This window comes from Anguilla rostrata, chromosome 5 (assembly GCF_018555375.3).
Source record: "Anguilla rostrata isolate EN2019 chromosome 5, ASM1855537v3, whole genome shotgun sequence".
In the NCBI taxonomy this organism is placed as follows: Eukaryota; Metazoa; Chordata; class Actinopteri; order Anguilliformes; family Anguillidae; genus Anguilla; species Anguilla rostrata.
This window is the reverse complement of record NC_057937.1, coordinates 284836-303125: the sequence shown is the minus strand read 5'-3', so window position 1 is coordinate 303125 and position 18290 is coordinate 284836. Positions and strand designations below refer to the sequence as shown.

The 18290-nt window shown below is 51.7% G+C and overlaps 3 protein-coding genes across 7 annotated transcripts; 2 read left to right on the top strand and 1 right to left on the bottom strand.

Annotated features, from left to right (window-relative positions):
• The first annotated feature begins 23 nt into the window (after positions 1 to 23).
• grhpra (glyoxylate reductase/hydroxypyruvate reductase a) lies at positions 24 to 4716 on the top strand. 2 transcript variants are annotated; one of them, XM_064334484.1, is made up of 10 exons: positions 24 to 185; positions 275 to 369; positions 1004 to 1134; positions 1471 to 1543; positions 1937 to 2053; positions 2327 to 2415; positions 2639 to 2740; positions 3069 to 3204; positions 3423 to 3553; positions 3651 to 4716. In XM_064334484.1, the coding sequence occupies exons 2-10, from the start codon at positions 281 to 283 to the stop codon at positions 3770 to 3772; spliced, it is 990 nt and encodes a 329-aa protein (XP_064190554.1). In that variant the 5' UTR covers positions 24 to 185; positions 275 to 280; the 3' UTR covers positions 3773 to 4716. The 2 variants fall into 2 exon arrangements, with proteins under 2 accessions (XP_064190554.1, XP_064190553.1); XM_064334483.1 differs by lacking the exon at positions 24 to 185 and having other exon boundaries at positions 192 to 369.
• On the bottom strand, positions 4715 to 10300 carry LOC135254388 (zinc finger and BTB domain-containing protein 5). Of its 2 annotated transcripts, none has more exons than XM_064334477.1 (2): positions 9850 to 10300; positions 4715 to 8676 (listed from the first exon to the last, which is right to left on the bottom strand). In XM_064334477.1, exon 2 carries the CDS (start codon positions 8671 to 8673, stop codon positions 6631 to 6633), a length of 2043 nt encoding a protein of 680 aa, XP_064190547.1. In that variant the 5' UTR covers positions 8674 to 8676; positions 9850 to 10300; the 3' UTR covers positions 4715 to 6630. The 2 variants fall into 2 exon arrangements, with proteins under 2 accessions (XP_064190547.1, XP_064190548.1); XM_064334478.1 differs by lacking the exon at positions 9850 to 10300 and adding an exon at positions 9669 to 9843.
• On the top strand, positions 8672 to 18099 carry polr1e (RNA polymerase I subunit E). Of its 3 annotated transcripts, none has more exons than XM_064334479.1 (13): positions 8672 to 9101; positions 11930 to 12018; positions 12446 to 12549; positions 12671 to 12747; positions 13136 to 13221; positions 13305 to 13363; positions 13697 to 13841; positions 14178 to 14288; positions 14612 to 14708; positions 15253 to 15383; positions 15863 to 15944; positions 16189 to 16320; positions 17585 to 18099. In XM_064334479.1, exons 2-13 carry the CDS (start codon positions 11949 to 11951, stop codon positions 17748 to 17750), a joined length of 1260 nt encoding a protein of 419 aa, XP_064190549.1. In that variant the 5' UTR covers positions 8672 to 9101; positions 11930 to 11948; the 3' UTR covers positions 17751 to 18099. The 3 variants fall into 3 exon arrangements, with proteins under 3 accessions (XP_064190549.1, XP_064190551.1, XP_064190550.1); XM_064334481.1 differs by having other exon boundaries at positions 12446 to 12553; positions 12675 to 12747; XM_064334480.1 differs by lacking the exon at positions 8672 to 9101 and adding an exon at positions 10338 to 10356.
• The last annotated feature ends 191 nt before the right edge of the window (positions 18100 to 18290 follow it).

The window sequence follows — 18290 nt, the reverse complement described above, 5'->3', positions numbered from 1 at the left end:
CCAAATACAAGAGCAGCAATTATACTTGGCTTCCTACAGTTATAAATGCTGTGTTTGAATTTTGGAGTGCAAGCCATACTGCAGCCATTGAGGGGCGCTGTCGCTCCGTACTCGGGAGAGAGTACAACGACAGCGGTTTGCGCCTGCGCACGAACGCCTTCTCTGTTGGACTATAGTCATTCAAGGTGAATTACCCTCAACTCAAACTTTTTGTGGCTAACCTGCCTACAACATTCGTTCATTCTAACCAATCCCTTTTTTACTTATAATATAGAAAACAATGATGCAGGGCGCGCGGCAGCTGATGAAGGTGTACGTGACGAGGAGAATTCCACCAGAGGGGATGAAGGTGCTGACGGAGGCTGGAGTGTAAGACGCGTTGGTTTTACTTTATATCAAAGAAACGCTGCATTGCGCGTTCATTCACTGTCCCTGTAGGTCACTATTCGGTTGCTCTGGTTAAATTCGCTGCATATTCGAGGGGAGATGTTTCTCAAGAGCATCTTTAACTGGCTCGCTGATCTTGGCTAATTAGCATGCCGAAACTGCACGAATATGCACATCATTTAGACTAGCTAGCGAGCTGACTAGCCTGACGGATAGCATGAAACTGATGTTTGTTTGTTGCACGCCTTCTACAGACTGCTAAACAGAACTGGATTTGGTGATTCACCAACCGATGCACCAAAGTTTAGATACGAACAATTAGCGCTTAGCGCTGCGTGTGCTTGCGCTGGTTGAGTTCCGGTGTTGTGCATGGAAGGGGGAGGCGAATTGTGGCAGGGAGTCAAATTTTGACACCACCTGAATTACTGTAGGTATGTCTTAATTAGCGACGGGGGCTAGTTCAAACGAAATACAGCTAATATTAGCAGGCTGCGGTTTTTGGAGCGTTCAGCTTCACGAACGCATTTTGCAAAGCTCGTGCTTGAAACTTGCTAGAGAAATGGGTCGCCCGGAAGTCACTGTCATTCCCCCGTGCTCTCTGGGCACCCGGGTCCAGGTGCAAGGTGTCTGTGTGGGACTCTGACGAGCCTGTGCCCCGGGCGGAGCTTCTGGAGGGCGTGTCTGGGGCCCACGGGCTGCTGTGTCTGCTGTCGGATCGCATCGACACCGAGGTGCTGGATGCAGCAGGTACGGACCAACACCGTTACAGGAGAAGGAGAAACAATGCGCTATGCTACCGTCTGACTGTGCAGCAAGATGAGCTGTTTACATTACATTACAAGCGTTTAGCAGACGCTCTTATCCAGAGCGCCTTACACAACTTTTCTTCACATTCTTCACATTTACACTGCATCCATTTATACAGCTGGATATATACTGAAGCAATGCAGATTAAGTGCCTTGTTCAAGGGTACAATGGCAGTGTCCTACCTGGGAATCAAAGTTTAGGCACTGATTTGTATTGATTGTGATTTTTATGAGTTATTATTATTATTATTAATTATATATATATGTATTTTTAAGGGCCCAACTTGAAGGTGATCAGCACTTTATCTGTGGGCTTTGATCACCTAGCCATCAACGAAATCAAGAAACGGTGAGCAGCCAGCCATGTTTACTTCCTGAAACAGCACCACTAGTGAACAGCAGGTAGACCATTTGTAAACATCATGGTCACCAGCAACTCACAGAAAGGGTTGAAACCCGCTGGGGACAGTGTGTGTTTGTGTGATGGTTTGTGGGGACAGTGTGTGTTTGTGTGATGAGTTGCAGGTACAGTGTGTGTTTGTGTGATGAGTTGCAGGTATAGTGTGTGTTTGTGTGATGAGTTGCAGGTACAGTGTGTGTTTGTGTGATGAGTTGCAGGTACAGTGTGTGTTTGTGTGATGATTTGTGGGGACAGTGTGTGTTTGTGTGATGAGTTGCAGGTACAGTGTGTGTTTGTGTGATGAGTTACGTAGGCGTGTCTGTCCGTCTCTTCCTCTGGCAGTGGGGTGCGAGTGGGGTACACCCCGGATGTGCTCACTGACGCCACAGCCGAGCTGACTGTCGCTCTTCTGCTAGCCACTGCGCGGCGGCTGCCCGAGGGGGTGCAAGAGGTCAAGAGGTCAGCGCTACAAACACCCACGGTCTCCATATCGCACCCCGAAACCCCTCTGCACCCGAGGGAACCCCAAAACCCCTCTGCACCGGGTCCCTCGCACACATGACACCACTCACCTCATTTTCATGTTTTTTGCAGAATGTACTCTTAAAAAGTATCCAATTACATTTTATTACTTGCATAATTTTGTTTTGCTAACTGTAAAACAGAAGTACTATGTTATAACATATCTTCTGTATTTCTAACCATGTGTTGTTCTCTTTTGTCACCCCCTAGTGGTGGCTGGAGCACATGGAAGCCCTTGTGGTTGTGTGGTTACGGTTTGACTGGCAGCACAGTCGGCGTCATCGGCCTCGGACGCATAGGTAACGTATCCTCAGACCATCCAGGCTTCTGAAACAAGCTGAATAGACTCAATGTATCCTCAGCCAATCCAGGCTTCTGAAACAAGCTGCATGGACGCAGTGGGCCTCCCGGGACTGGCGTGTCACCCCTGCTGTGATTCGGGGTGTTTTTAACGCGTGTGTGTGTGCAGTGCACCTTGGATGCGACGCGTCAGACTGACGGTGTGCGTTCTCCGCCCCGCAGGCCTGGCCATCGCCCGCCGTCTGAAGCCTTTCGGGGTGAAGAGGCTGCTGTACTCCGGACGGGCCGCCAAGCCTCAGGCTGCGGAGGTGGAGGGAGAGTATGGTGAGAGCGCGCCGGGCAGGGGGGTGGGGGTGGGGGCTGTTTTTCAGCTGGGAGGGGCAGAATGAGCAGGGTTTGTGACCATGTGACCTGGCTGCTTACCCTGCCTAGTCCAGTAATGAGTGCTAACTCCTCCCCTCCTATCCTGCTCTCTCCCTCTCTCTCACCCTCACTCTCCCCTCCTCCTCTCTCTCTGCCCGCCATCTCCCTCTCTCATCCTCACTCTCCCCCCTCCTTCTCTCTCCCTGTCTCTCTCACCCTCTCTCCCCCCCTCCCCCTCTCCCTTTCCCTCTCTTCCCCTTCTCTCTCCCCCCCGGTGTGGGTCGGACAGTGCCCCTGGACACGCTGGTGTCCGAGAGCGACTTCGTGGTGGTGTCCTGCTCTCTCACCCCCGACACCCAGGGGCTGTGCGACAAGGCGTTCTTCAGTAAGATGAAGAGCACCGCAGTCTTCATCAACACCAGCAGGTACTGAGGCTTCTCTCCTCCTGGTTATTTACTCTCCCACATCCAGTTTTCAAATCTGTGAAGACAAACTCGGTCCCGCTTGGCTGCATCTTGACTTGATTTTGTCTTTTTTTGACAGCAGAAGCTGATTTTTACCCTCCGAGTTTCTGTCAGTGTGCTGGTTCCCTGTTCTGTATACGGAATCTTCACCCGGTTGTGTCTGTGTGCGTTGTTTGCAGAGGGAGCGTGGTGAACCAGGAGGACCTGTATGAGGCCCTGTCCAGCGGGCAGATCGCCGCGGCGGGGCTGGACGTGACCACGCCCGAGCCCCTGCCCACTGACCACCCGCTGCTGACCCTGAAGAACTGCGGTGAGTCTCTGAGCTCCTTCGCGTTCCGTCAGTCCTGCTGCACTCTGCTCCTCACTGGATACAGTTTCATGTTTTTTATTCCATTTTCTCCCCTTAGTGGTCCTTCCTCACATTGGCAGCGCCACCTACTCCACCCGGGGAATCATGGGAGTGCTGTCAGCCAACAACCTGCTGGCAGGGCTGCAGGGAGTGGCCATGCCCAGCGAGCTTGCGCTCTAGCGCCCTCTTGTGTCCACTGAATACTTCAGCAATGTTCCTCATAGAATTTCCTCCTTCCTATTCATGGAATTTGGAGTTTGGAGGGACTTGTGCTCATGGTGCCAGAGAAAAGCCTAACATTGCAAGTCAATCTTTGGACGTAAGTCAGTCAGTACCTAATACAGAGAGTTATTTTTATTCTTGGAGGATTTTAGGCTAAGAAATTTAGAAAGGCAGGTTTATACATCACAAACTCTAACATTTTAAGCATCACATAGACAACGTGTTTCCTAAGTGTTTTAATGTGGTCCGATATAAGAGAGAAACAATACTGGCATGTGTGCCCATGACCTAGAGCCTTTGAGGATGGAGGGAAATGGCCCTGTAAAGACTTATACTTCCTGTTTCCTGTGCCATTTCCCATACCCAACACATCCTGGGGAAGCCTGAGCAAGTCTGGGCAGTATGCAGATGGCAGTGAGGAAGAGGATGATAGGGACTGAATGATAACATTTCTCCCATCTAAAGAGAATAATGATGAATAATAATTCCATCACTATTGAGTAATGAATCTGTGCGTTTTTTCCATTGAGAAATGCAGGCTTTCGCCAGGAAGTGTCAGTGCAACCTTGTGCCAGATGTCCAGCAGTCTCTGCTTATACAGCTCATCTCTGTCCTGTGTGTGTGTGTGAGAGTGAGTGAGTGTGTGTGTGTGTGTGGGGAGAGAGTGTGTGCGTGTGTGTGTGCATGCGTGCGTGCGTTTGTGTGTGCGTGCATGCGCGTATGTGTGTAATGGAGGACTGCATCTGCTGCGACTGCAAGAGAGTGAGTGAAGAGAAATGCAGTTTGTCCAGTCGGTCCTCTCTGCCTGTAAAGTGAAAGCTTTCGTTTATGAAGCGTTTGATCTTCAGCCTCCTGCTGATTCTCTTTCCTGGCACAGGGAGGAATAAACCAAACAAAATATTCTCTGGATTTTTCCATCTTTATTCCAATTAATACATCAAAATGAAATATGGTACATTGTTTAAATATTTGTTCAGTTCTGTTCTACAAAGTGAACACATTTAATCTATCACTCACACTGCATTAAGTGCCTGATTTACTAAGACCTTCAGCTCACACAAAACCAATAACACGACCAATGATTGGTCATGGTTTTGTTTTTCCACCAATCGTTGGTTGTGTTATTGGTTTTACATGCTAAAGGTCTCAGTAAATCAGGCCCTCAGTGTTAGCAGAGCACAGCACTCCTTCACTTTTGGCATTTCATAACCTGGGCGAAAAGGCCAAAGTCATAAGGCATTTACTTGTTTTCATCTTTAATGTGACGTTGTCAGCATCACCATTATGCTATAAAAATTGTTAGATAAATCAGACATATTTACACAGTACACTTCTATAAATCCATCTCAACAATACTCTTCAAAATGGTCACTTAGGCTGTGGAGCAATGATGACTAAATTGTGCTAAATTGTGTGTGTAGTTCTAGTCACAAGCAACTGGCTTCCATCCCTCGTTACCAATGGCGACGGATTGGTTTGACACAGCAGCCTGCTGGCGTGTGGACAGCGTTAGCGTGTGGACAGTGTTAGCGTGTGGACAGTGTTGGCGTGTGTACAGTGTTAGCGTGTGGACAGTGTTGGCGTGTGTACAGTGTTAGCGTGTGGACAGTGTTAGCGTGTGGACAGTGTTGGCGTGTGGACAGTGTTAGCGTGTGGACAGTGTTGGCGTGTGGACAGTGTTAGCGTGTGGACAGTGTTGGCGTGTGGACAGTGTTGGCGTGTGGACAGTGTTGGCATGTGGACAGTGTTAGCGTGTGGACAATGTTAGCATTCAGGACAGGCACACTTGAGGATGTATGCCCAAAACCGGTACAGCAAACACTTCAGCTGGCCTGCTGACTGGCTGAAAGCAGATTCAGGTCTGCCCCACAGCCTCAATGCAAGTGAGGTAAGCCAGTGTACTCGGGTTCGAATCAAAATTGCAATTTTAAAAGACTACAAATGGAATGACTTTTGGAATCCACATTGTTAAACAGGATATTTTAATTAATACGTTTGAGTGAAAGCTCACAGAAGATCACTACTTACCAGATTTTAATACATTCCTACCAGACATTTTGGTTGATACCACTGAATCATTATTAAAGGAGAATATATATGAGAATTCAAATATGTTAGTATTATTAATTCCATGATATTTTGGGTTTATCTTTATTGGGGCTGTGATTTATCTGGATTCCTCAGTGTTTAGAGTACCTTAATTGTACCACTAGATTGCTAAAGGCAGTAATAGGCAGGAATCCAGTGAAGTAGTCGCAACCACTGACCAGTGAGCTCGTTTATTATAAACACAAAGCCCAGTCTGGCAACCCTAGGCCTAACCCCAGTCTGGCAACCCTAACACAATTCATAAACACTTCAGGGAAAAAAACAGAAGTATTTACACAAAACAGTTAAGTAACTTCAAGCCTATTTATATTATTTATTTCCTTCTAAAGGAAAAAATACCCAAAAGAAATACAAAGTGTGTAATATTTACACTTTAAACACTTAGTCCAACGGTGCATTTCTTTTAGTTTCAAGTGTTAGTGTTAGTGTTTTTGGGGGGGGGTTTGGAGGCACAATCCCAGAGCAGCCCTCAGATGCCCTGTACCCCGCTTCACTGCATTTCCTAAATTTCTAGATTAGTTGTCCAAATGTGTGGCGGTTCCCGTTCATTCTCTGAAGAGTAATGGAACTGCAGAAGAAGGGTAAAATTATGCACTGCACCAGAAGAAAGAAAATGTGATTGAAGCCCATGATCTCATTTTGCCAATGTAGCGGTGGAGGGACACACTGCCCCCTGGTGGTGGGGAGGCCAGTGGGGCGCGAGCTGCTCAGAGCAGCGAGCTGGGAAGGTTGCTGTTGTTGTTGTTCTGCCAGCGCAGGCAGGTGGTCTTGGAGTGCTTGTACAGGTGGCTGGACTGGCTGAAGCGCTTGCCGCACTTGAGGCAGGCGTAGGGCTTCTCGCCCGTGTGCACGCGGATGTGCTTCTTGCAGTCCGTCAGCGTCAGGAAGGTCTTGCAGCAGATCTTGCAGGCGTACTTGCGAGCCCCCTCCACCACCAGGACGTTGTGCTCGGACAGCGCCTTCTTGCACTTGGACAGGACGTCCGCCGAGGCCCGTGTCAGCTGGGGGTGCGGGGGCGGGGGCACCCCTCGCTGCCCCGCCCCGCTGCTGAACTGCGCCCCGTTCAGCTGGACGCCGCCCCCCACGGCCGAGGAGGAGGAGCAGGAGGAAGACGCGTCCTGGAGCTGAGCGGTGTCCGTGCACGCCGACCCGCCTCCCAAAGTGGACTTGGGCGCGATGCGGCGGAACGCGGGGAACTCCAGGCTGGCCACGCCCCCTCGGGGCGAGCGGGAGAGAGAGTGCAGGCCCAGGCTGGAGCGCTGGAAGTCCAGGGCGAACTGCTCCGCCCCGTCCCGCTGGTACCCCAGCCCGTCCGGCACGGGCCGCAGGAAGAGGGAGTCTGCATGGACGTCGCTGAAGTGGCGCATGTCGTCCTGCAGGAGGCGCTGGTTGGGGTGCTGCAGCAGGGCTCCTGTCCCGTTGAGGGGTTCGGGGCTGAGCAGGTACCCCCCCGCCCCGCGGTCCAGCGGGCATTCGGCGGTGGTGGTGTTGGGCGCGTTGTCGTCGCCCCCGCGCCCCGCCCCCGCCCCCGCCCCACCGAAGCCCGGGGAGAGGAACCCGGAAACGCTGAAGGGCAGCTTGGGCTCCAGGTCACTGCTGCAGGCGAGGCTCCCCCTGTCCCTGTCCCCGTCCGCGCTGCGCCCCCCCACGCCCCCTCCAGGCAGCTGCATGTCCCCCCCCCGGTCTGAGAAGCTGCGGTCGCTGCTCTCAGGGCTCAGCTCCATCTTGTCGGCCCCCGGCTCGGCCTGCTCGCTGCCCCCCCCCTGGGAGGTCACCTCGCTGGTCTCATCCGGCGGCTCCGGGGAGCTCAGGGGCTCGCTCTTCACCACCACCCGCATCTCCTCCTCCTCCTCTTCCTCAGCCCCCTCCTTTTGGACCCCCTCCACCTTGGGCTGCCCGTCAGGGTACTCCTCTTTGCCCTGACCCCCCCCTCCCCACCCGCTGTCCGACTGCGTGGGCATCTGAGCGTCCTCGTGGGGGGCCCCCGCCCCATACTGCGGCCCCCTGTCCGGCTCGGGCCCGCCCCCCATCCTGCGGGAATCGGGGGAGAACTCGGCATCCCTCAGGGGAGGGTCCGAGGCGGTGGAGGGGCGTGGCCTGTGCCGGGGGAGGTCCTCGGGGGGGGCCAGGGGGGGCTTGCGCTTGTGGAAGCGGCGGATGGGGAAGGAGGCGCGCTGCTCCACGGCGGCGCCAGCGCCGGCCCGCTCCCCTGGCCCCTCCTCCACGCCGCTCAGCGCCGAGCTCACCAGGCTCAGGCCCAGCTGCTGCAGCAGGAAGGAGCGCTGCAGCCGGGAGTTAGCCGCCGCCGCCGCCGCACTAGCCTGCTGCTGCTGCTCCACGTGCAGGCCGGGGGCCCGCTGGCCGGGGGGGGACACCGGCAGCGTGCGGGTGGTCAGGTAGTGCTTGCAGGCCTTCACCACGGCGTTCAGGTGCAGGTGGGAGGCGGCCAGAAGCACGTCCATCACGTTGCTCTCACCCAGCATGAGCGTGGACGTGTACATCATGTCCACCAGGGCGGCGAAAGCGTCCGCCGTCACCACCTCGCTGTCCAGCTGGATCATGCTCATGCTGCCGTCGCCCTCGGCGACCGTGAAGAGCGCCCGGAAGTGCGTGCTGCAGGCGGCTAGCACCGCGCGGTGCGCTTTGAAGTGCCGGCTTCCCACCACCACCACGCAGTCGCACAGCTGCCCGTGCAGCCGCTGCCAGTTCAGCTGCTGGAACAGCCGCTCAAAGTGGCCCGGGAAATCCATGACCTGCACGGGGAAACGAAGACCTGTCAGTCAAACCGGAAACACCGCGGAAACAGCCAAACGCTGTATACGCAGTCAACAATGTGATAATACTGCCATGTAACCATCAGGGAAAAACAATTCACCAGACTCTCCCCATGCAGCGAGAAAATAAGAGAAGCCTCTATTTCTGCAAGTCATGCCAGCTACAACTCGGCTCTCCTGCAGGCGAGAGCAACGTGATGGACGTGCTGCAGCTGCTGCTTAACCTTCAACCAATTCAATCAACATTTTAATCAATATTTCAGGCTGACACTCGAGTTTGCATATTTAATCAGGCTGTAACCACAGTTTACTTGGCTCGTAGAATAGCTTGCCCATTCCGTCATCCTGAGCGTCAGTAGCCTAGCTACGTGCGAGACTCTGGGGACAGGCTCGGTTCATTCAAGGTAACGTCTGCACCAGTCTGCGCCCGCACGGCGCTGTCTCGCCGCCAGTCTCAGTTCGATCAGACTGCAATCGCTACAGTCAACCGTCAATATCAATCTTGCAGACTAACTAGATCATAAAAATGTAAATGAAAATATCACGCTTATTTAAACAATGGATGTCGTATGCGGTACTCCAGAGAAAAGAGTTTTGTGGCTAAATTTTGTTAAATTCTGTCCATGTCAGTTTGCATATGTGTAGGAAGTCCCTATAATTTTTAACATTCATGTTATGCGATATTATCAAAATTGTTCCCACAACCCCATCTGTAATTAGCTGCTGTAGCTAGCTAGGTATCAAAATAGTAATCAAAATCGATATCCGTCCCGTTTTTGTCAACTAAGAACTAAAGACGAATTACGACTATTGCTAACAAAACAGCGTCCCTGCCAGCTACTTAATTTGGAAATCTAGCCACTTGTTGGCAGACAACAAAAAACAGTAGCTATCAAATCATCACCATGTTGAGACCGACATTTTGTTTATTTGGCAAGCTAGCACACTACCTGGGAAGCTAAAATATTTACCTGGCTTGCAACCCGAAAATCAAACCAGAACTCATCAGCAATGATCCGCGTGTATAGCGCTCGGTTTCTTCCGTTGCATGTTTATTATCGCATCTGTCACACTTGTTCTTACACGACACGGAGTTCTCTAATAAGCCGTTTCTGCGCAAGTTGGTTACAAAGAACACATAAATGATCGTACCTTATTCCCGTTTGTACCAGGGCACGGCGGACAAAGCAGCGGCTACATATCAAGACCACCGAGAAAACTTGTCTCATCCCGAAACAATGAAGCACGTTTGTGCACAGTTCACACGGATGTGTCTGTGCCAAATGCACCCTCGCGTAGACCTGGCTAATAGCAGATGAACCGCCTATGCCTTTATGGCCTCTGATCGCTGGATGTCTCACTAGCTAGCTAGCAGCGCCCCCACGCAGGCGGCCAGGTTAGCTGTACTCTCCGCCAGGAAAAAAGTCACAGTGTATCGTGTCGTGAAGAAGGTAGAGAACATCCAAACCGACCCGAGAAATGCACTTGTATTATCATAATTAGGCTATTTTGTGCGGTCCGACGCAGTTACACAGAGAAATGCAGGCGGAAGAGCGCTGTGCTGTAAGCCAATGGGCTCGCGCTGTCCTTGGGTGCGTGGATCCCGCTGCACGTTGTGACCACGGTTAAGGACAGCTGGCTGGTACACTGCGTTCTAATGTGAGTTCATAGCCCTGTCCAGCGTGGAGTCACCGTCATTTAAGATTTTTAAAATTATTTTTTTAAATTACAATTTACTGCTGATATGGTTCACTAAAGTTCTCACACACACCTGGAACCATTATAGTTCTGATGCAATACACGACCAATTATCCTCTAACTATTTCTCACCTCTGGTGTGAAGGTGTGTAAGGTGATATTTTCGTTTAGACCGGTAATTTAGACTTCTCATTGTGCTGCGTTTCACTCTTAGTTGCTTTAAATAGTTTTTGAGCCCTGTCGTGTGTTTTAACAGAGAAGAAACACTGTTATTATGGCTTACTGTGGCTAACATACATTTCATTTGTTTCCTCCATTAAATTTGGCTTTCATGTAATGTAAATCACATGAAAGCCAAATATCACGTATGTTTCCATTTACACTTTAATGGTTGAAAAGGGTGAACAAAGGGCTGTATAATTTCTGTATCTTTGCAGAGTTTGATCCCCCATCTTTACATTTCACATTGTTCTTAGCTGTAGTTCTGTATTGTGCACAGCCAGTCATGTGAGCCGGGGGGTAACTAGGGGGGCAAAGCTAGAAACAGCCGTTGTCTCCATAGGGATCACTGGTTAGATGCGAGGTACTGGGTCCTCTGAGACACCATTACACAGGAACCAGGTCCCGGGTGAAATGGTGCACTCTTGTAAAGAGTGAGACAACAAACTCTTTGTTGTAAGCATTGATGGCACACAGTTTCTAGAAAACAGAGGAGCAATGTGTTGTGTGTGGAAGGTGCAAAGAAAACACAGTGAGGTAATGTTCTGTCCCTTGTGTGCTTAGGGAGTCAGAACGCCTGAGTCTGGCTTAGCGTGGCCTATTTAGCATCTAAAACACAGAGGTATACTCATCGTGTGAGTGTGAGTGTGTGTGTGTGCGTGTGCATGTGTGTGCGTGTGCTTGTGCGTGTGGGTGTGTGTGTGCGGGCGTGTGTGCGTGTGTGTGTTTACATGTTGGGTTCACTGAACTAAATAGGTTTCTAAACCTGTGCTATAAAGGACACACAAGAATGACAAAATTTTGGAGACCGGTGTACACATTAACCCTTTGAAGACAAGGCTTTTTGGAATGTTTAAAAAAATGTTTTATTATAAGTCAGGGTTCTAGAACTCCATTGCTTTCAGTTACCAGTAGTGATTGTTACATCAGCATTCGAATGTTCAGTTAAGAACGTTCTAATCACATGATCTTACACCTTTAAAGGTTGAAGGGTGAAATAATTTTAAATCCTTAATATGACTCTTGACGAGATAATAAAAAAGAATGACCCAACCAATTAATTACTCATTTTTAATCTATTGCTTCACTATTAATTCCAGCATCGTTTTCCATGTTTACAGTAACAATGTGTGCGTAATAACGCTTTGAATCGTTAAAATTGGGTGACGGCTGAGGATGAAACGTCGTGAATGAATGCTGCAGGGGCATTGCCTACCACTAGGGGCCGCTGTCATGTGTGACGACCTTTTTGTGGTTCCCTTAGACTTCTGGCCTGTTTTCTACAGTCTAATATGCATGTCTATGGTCCATGCAGTGAACGTCATACCACAATCATGGCGCAGGCAGAAGATTGTTTTTGGAAATGCTGCGAAGAGGAGACGGAGGGACACAGTGCTGTTATTGGTAAGGAAGCAAAACCATTGCACGAGTCTCCAGTGAACTCTTGCTTCCGTGTGGGCTAGAATACAAACGGCGGTGGATACAAACACTGAGATTGAATTCACGTGTCGCTAGCTAGTTACTTGGATTGTGCAGCTGCACACGTGGGGACCAAGTTAGATGGACAACTTGTTAGACAAGTGCAATGCTGTGAATTATATGTTGTTTAACTGGCAAGGCTGATTACGATAACCAGGCACCTAGCTAGGCATTAGGGGCATTCATTCTTAATGCTTGTTGTAACTGTACGGTGTAACTTGGTCGCTGTCAGACTGGCTAGATACATTTAAATGGTCCTGGGACCGCTCTGCATGTTTTGGGAGCCGGGTTAGCCAGCTGCCTTGGTTACTGGTGCTAACAGTCCTTTTCAAATATTTTCCTTCTTCTGTAGTTCAGTTTTCCAACGGAAATCTGATAAATCCAGATAACGTGGACTTCACCTTGTATAAGAACATTGACGGCAATAACCCCAGGAAGAAGAGCAGACGTATTCTTGCAAGTTGACATTCTTTTAAAAAATGTACTTTCTTTTTACATGTTTTGTTCAGTAAAGATGAGTCGTTAGAAAAGAACCAGTAACATTAGTACCGTTGTGTTCTGTTCCTCGCCTTTACAGGTAGCTGAAACCGACAGACTTTCTTATGTTGGGAATAACTTTGGACCCGGGTCCCTGAAATGCAACAGCCTTTGCAAGTAGGTTAAACGTTTTTGTGCTCGGCCAAATGCGAAATGGGCAACACTGAACTACTTCCTGCAGAGCCGTATTCTTTTTAAGAATTGTGCAAAAGGACCAAACATTTACTGGCCTGTACTGGCCTAAGTGTATGCATATTACTTATTGTTCTGTCACTGACACTGCCGATGTAGACCTGGTCATGATGTCAGTTTTTGATGCATTTAAATTATATAAATTTATTCTAAAAGAAGAAATGCTATTGGTGCATTTGACTGTCAGGTGGTAAGTTGAACAGTCCAGTGCTGTAACCCTGTTGCTGATCCAGGAATCGCTTTGCATTACCCAGCGCTGGACAGAAAAGTGAGGCTTTATTGATTCCACCCGACTATTCCGTTGTCTCCACAGGTACTACGTAGGCGTCCTGGACAAGAACACCAGGCAGATGGAAGTGCACAAGGCTCAGATTTTTAACATGCAGCCCCTCATCCCAGGTTAGGAATTTCAGAAAGAATCCCACTCAGTGGCCTTTTCTCTGTGATTGGGTACTAAAGCATGTGCTTCGTTTACCTTCCAGGGGAGTCTGCTCCAGAGGGGGAGTCTGCTCCAGATTCCTCAAAGTCCTACAGGGATAAGGTGAGAGCTCTTCGCTCCGCTGAGGCAGCTCGGGATGAGTCAGAGCGCCTTCTCTTTGCAGCGGTTACAGGCCAGCATGTGATTCGTTGGGTGTGATGGAGGCGTGTGATTGGCCAGGTGTGACGGAGGCGTGTGATTGGCCAGGTGTGACGGAGGCGTGTGATTGGCCTGGTGTGACGGAGGCGTGTGATTGGCCGGGTGTGACGGAGGCGTGTGATTGGCCGGGTGTGACGGAGGCGTGTGATTGGCCTGGTGTGACGGAGGCGTGTGATTGGCCGGGTGTGACGGAGGCGTGTGATTGGCCGGGTGTGACGCCCTCTCGCCCTGCTCTAGGTGGACTCCCTGATCGAGGCGTTTGGCACAAACAAACAGAAACGAGCCCTCAGCTCCCGGCGGCTCAACCAGGTGGGCAGTGAGGCTCTGCAGCACGTGGTGAACAAGGCTGCCAGCACCATCATCGACCAGAAGGGCCTGGAAGGTACCGGAAGCTCCGCAGTGTGTGCGCTCACACACACACACACACACACACTCTCCTGTCCTACACACACACACACACACACACACACACTCACTCTCCTGTCCTACACACACACACGCACACATGCTCTCCTGTCCTACACACACACACACACACTCTCCTGTCCTATGCACACACTCTCTCTCCTGTCCTACACACACACACACACACACACACACTCTCCTGTCCTATGCGCACACACACGCTCTCCTGTCCTACACACACACACACACACACACACTCACAAGCTCCCTCTCTCTCTCCCCCCTCCCCTCTCTCTCTCTCCCTCTCCTCCAGCTCTGGAGCAGGACATCGCTCAGGCAGAGGCTCAGGCAGATACGGTTTTGTATCTCCCGCCCTGTGACCCCGATGCCACCCAGCCTCAGGACGTGTACCCGTTCGATGCCCGTATCCTTCGTTCTCATCCGTCCTGCCCTCCATCCCTTTCTCACCACCTCTTCATCTCTGTCCCTCATTCGACCGTAACGAGCAGGAAGTGGCTGAGGCGCGGGACGCAGGGGTCCTCTGCCCGTTTTGTGCTGAGGGTCTACTAACAGAAATCAGGAGAAAAAGAGAAATCCCGCTGAATTGTTCATTTAGAAATAAAACTGGATGTGCTCTGTGCCCGTTGTACAGTAAGATATGAAGTCAGATCCTGTACCGCAGTCTAAAGTCTCAGCGTGATGTTTACGGCGCAGTCTGACGTCTTGAGTTCCTGAACTGTGTGGCAGTTATCTCCCCCGTGGAGTACGAGGCGCTGGAGGCTCCCGCCCGCAAGCTCCTGGAGCTCTCCCCCGAGGGCCTGGAGGAGATGGCCAAAAACAGCAGGTACGCCGAACACCTCCTTACACCTCCGTACACCTCCTTACACCTCTATACACCTCCACATAAATTAACTTACACCTCCTACACATCTAACATCTCACTCCTTACACTACACTCCGTCACAACACCTCGTACACCTCCATACACCTAAACCTCCTACACCTCTACACCTCACACAATCCTACTCACAAAACCACTCCATACACAGCCATACACCTCCCTACACCTCCTTACACCTCCGTACACCACTGTACACAGCCATACACCTCCCTATACCTCCCTAGACCTGCTTAAACCTCCGTACACCTCCTTATACCGCTTAGCGATGTGTCAGTTGCCACATTCTACATATCTGCACTAGGAGAGTGAGTCATCAGCGAGCTATAGATTTATTGTGTTCTTGTGTGGAGAGAAACGTCTTTTGATTTAAGACGAGGATAGAAAGTGAGACTGAACACGTAGCTCTGTCCGTTTGCGGGTTTGTGACTCCTCGCTGTGCGGTCAGTATGTTCTGCTCTTTCTGACGCTGACGGCGCTCTCTCTCCAGCCCGCTGTCCGTGCTCAAGCTGCTGAAGACGCTCTCCGGGGCTGAGGAGTCACATGACTGGCGGGCTCGCGTCCTCTGGTACCTCTCCCTCCTCCTCAAACTGGCGCACCAGAAGAGCATCACCCGCAAGTGTGAGTCAGGGGCACCAGGGCGCTATGAGACATCCTCACCCATAGGAGGCGCCTATCATTCTGTACCAAGCCTGCAGCATTTCTGCGCTGTTAGTAATGCCCTTTCAGGGTGGGTCGTGGGGTGGGGGGGTGATTTTATGTATGTTCTACATTTTTAATTGACATCCACACCAGTCAAAGGCAACCCAGCACTCATTACATGCACTGCTGCTAAATAATATTTAATAATACAGCACAAACATTACCTTTGAGAATAGGTGAGGCAACATGAGGGTTTGCTTATAAAGTGCATCAGAAGATTTTGGAACCACTGCAGGGCCCAACCCTGAACCCTGGGATGGGTGTCCCGTGTGTGCAGTAGCATGTTGATCTTATATGAGTAGGGTGCGAATGACGGGCTTTTGTAATAGTCCACAGACAGCTTTTAATGATGTTTGTCATGAATGCATGTGGTGTAGCTGATGCGTTTGACTCTACAGTTGGCCTGGAGGAAGGGTGTCCCCGCATCATCCAGAACAAGCTCATGAGGACCTTCGCAGTGGAGACGTTCAACCAGGGCAGGTGGGTGTGTGTGTCTGTCTGTGGGAGCACGGCATGCTGGTCCTGGTTTAGGGGTGCCTCGTGTGCCACAAGCTCCAGCACCCTCCTCGCCCCCCTGTACCCCTCACACGGGAGTCTTTGACACACACTCTCTTTCCAAACATCTGCTTGCAGGGCTAGGTGTTGGGTCAGGTCTGGGGGGGTTGGGTCAGACCAGGCTGAAGCGTAGTGTCTGTTGTGTGTGAACTCTCTCTCTCCCCTGCAGGATTCAGAACCTGGTGCCCGCGTCCATGCGTGTGAAGCTGGCGGCGTACAGCCTGGCGCTGCTGCTGCACCTGGGCGAGCAGACGGCCGACCTCACGCTGCTCCACCGGGACCTCCGGATCACCGAGGCCAAGTGAGCGAGTCCGGCCTGCTCTGGTACCAGCGCCAGGCGCTAATGACCCGCGCTGTCCTGAGTATTCAGCGCTTACATTCCCTCACCACCGCACACCGCACACCTCACCACCGCACACCGCACACCTCACCACCGCACACCGCACCCGCTCCGCACACCACACCACAGCACCCGCTCCGCACACCTCACCCGCTCCGCACACCTCACCCCCTCACCCGCTCCGCACACCACACCACCTCACCCGCTCCGCACACCTCACCACCTCACCCGCTCCGCACACCACACCACCGCACCCGCTCCGCACACCTCACCACCTCACCCGCTCCGCACACCACACCACCTCACCCGCTCCACACACCTCACCCGCTCCGCACACCTCACCACCTCACCCACTCCACACACCACACCAGCTCCGCACACCACACCCGCTCCACACACCTCACCACCTCACCCGCTCCGCACACCACACCCGCTCCGCACACACCACCTCACCCGCTCCACACACCGCACCCGCTCCGCACACCACACCCGCTCCGCACACCACACCACCTCACCCGCTCCACACACCTCACCCGCTCCGCACACCTCACCACCTCACCCGCTCCACACACCACACCAGCTCCGCACACCACACCCGCTCCACACACCTCACCACCTCACCCGCTCCGCACACCACACCCGCTCCGCACACCACACCACCTCACCCGCTCCACACACCTCACCCGCTCCACACACCACACCACCTCACCCGCTCCACACACCACACCACCTCACCCGCTCCACACACACCACCTCACCCGCTCCACACACCGCACCCGCTCCGCACACCTCACCTCACCCACTCTGCACACCTCACCTCACCCGAGTGGATGTGCAGAGATGTGAGGTGATGGTTTAGCAGAGTGAATGTGCAGAGATGTGGGGTGATGGTTTAGCAGAGTGAATGTGCAGAGATGTGGGGTGATGGTTTAGCAGAGTGGATGTGCAGAGATGTGAGGTGTGGGATGAGGCTCTGGCTCTGGGGGCTGTGGCAGTGCACTGGGGAGAAAGAGGGTTCTGTTGTTGATCTCTCTCAGTGCTCACTCAGAACCACGCCCCCTGCTGCAAGCCTGCCCAGCCTATCAGTTAGCGCTTCCTTCTGTCCTTGTGTTGTGATGTAAGGCAGAAAGTGTTTTTCCCATGATCTGAATTTGCTGGCAGATCTGTTGACAGCGGTGTGCGTGGACTCATTTTGGCTCCTCTAACCCCCCCCCCCCCGGCGCAGGATGCTGGAGGTGGCCAAGGCCATGGGCCTGAGGCTGAGCAGGCGGCCCGTGTCGGAGGACGGAGGGGTGGGGCCGGAGAGCGAGCACAGGCTGGCCACGCTGGAGCTGCCGCTGGTCAAGTACGAGCGCCTGGCTCAGCGCCACAAACGCAAGAAGATGAAGTAACTGCGGTAACCACAGTAACGGGAGAGCCGGGGGGGGGGTTAGCTGGTGCATGTGTTGTGAAAGGCAGTACAGCTCTCAGCTGGCCGAATCATCATGTTCACATTAACTTAAATCCAGCTAGAGTTAACAATGCTGACTGAAGCACAAATAGCTTTGCTGACATAAAAAGTGTAAATATGATTGTATGCACAAAGACTTTCATGATGACTTTTTTGTAGAAACACAGAAAAGCCAGAACTTGTATGCACCATGTTTGTAAAATTTTATATTAAAAAAAGTTGTCCAAACATTTGTAGGCACATTTCAAACGGATATTGCACAAATGTCTTGGAAGAGCTTTTACACAGAAGCCGTGAGTGAGTTTCATTGTGTTTAAGTGGCATGAAAGGGTCTTGTGCGGGATGTGGATTCTTACATTGGTGGTCGATTGTCAACAGACTGGACAGATAATGAATCTGAATGTAGCGAGTTCCACACACACACGCACACACACGAGCGCTGTTTTCCTGAAACAGGTGAGTTCTCTGAGAGCAGAGGCTG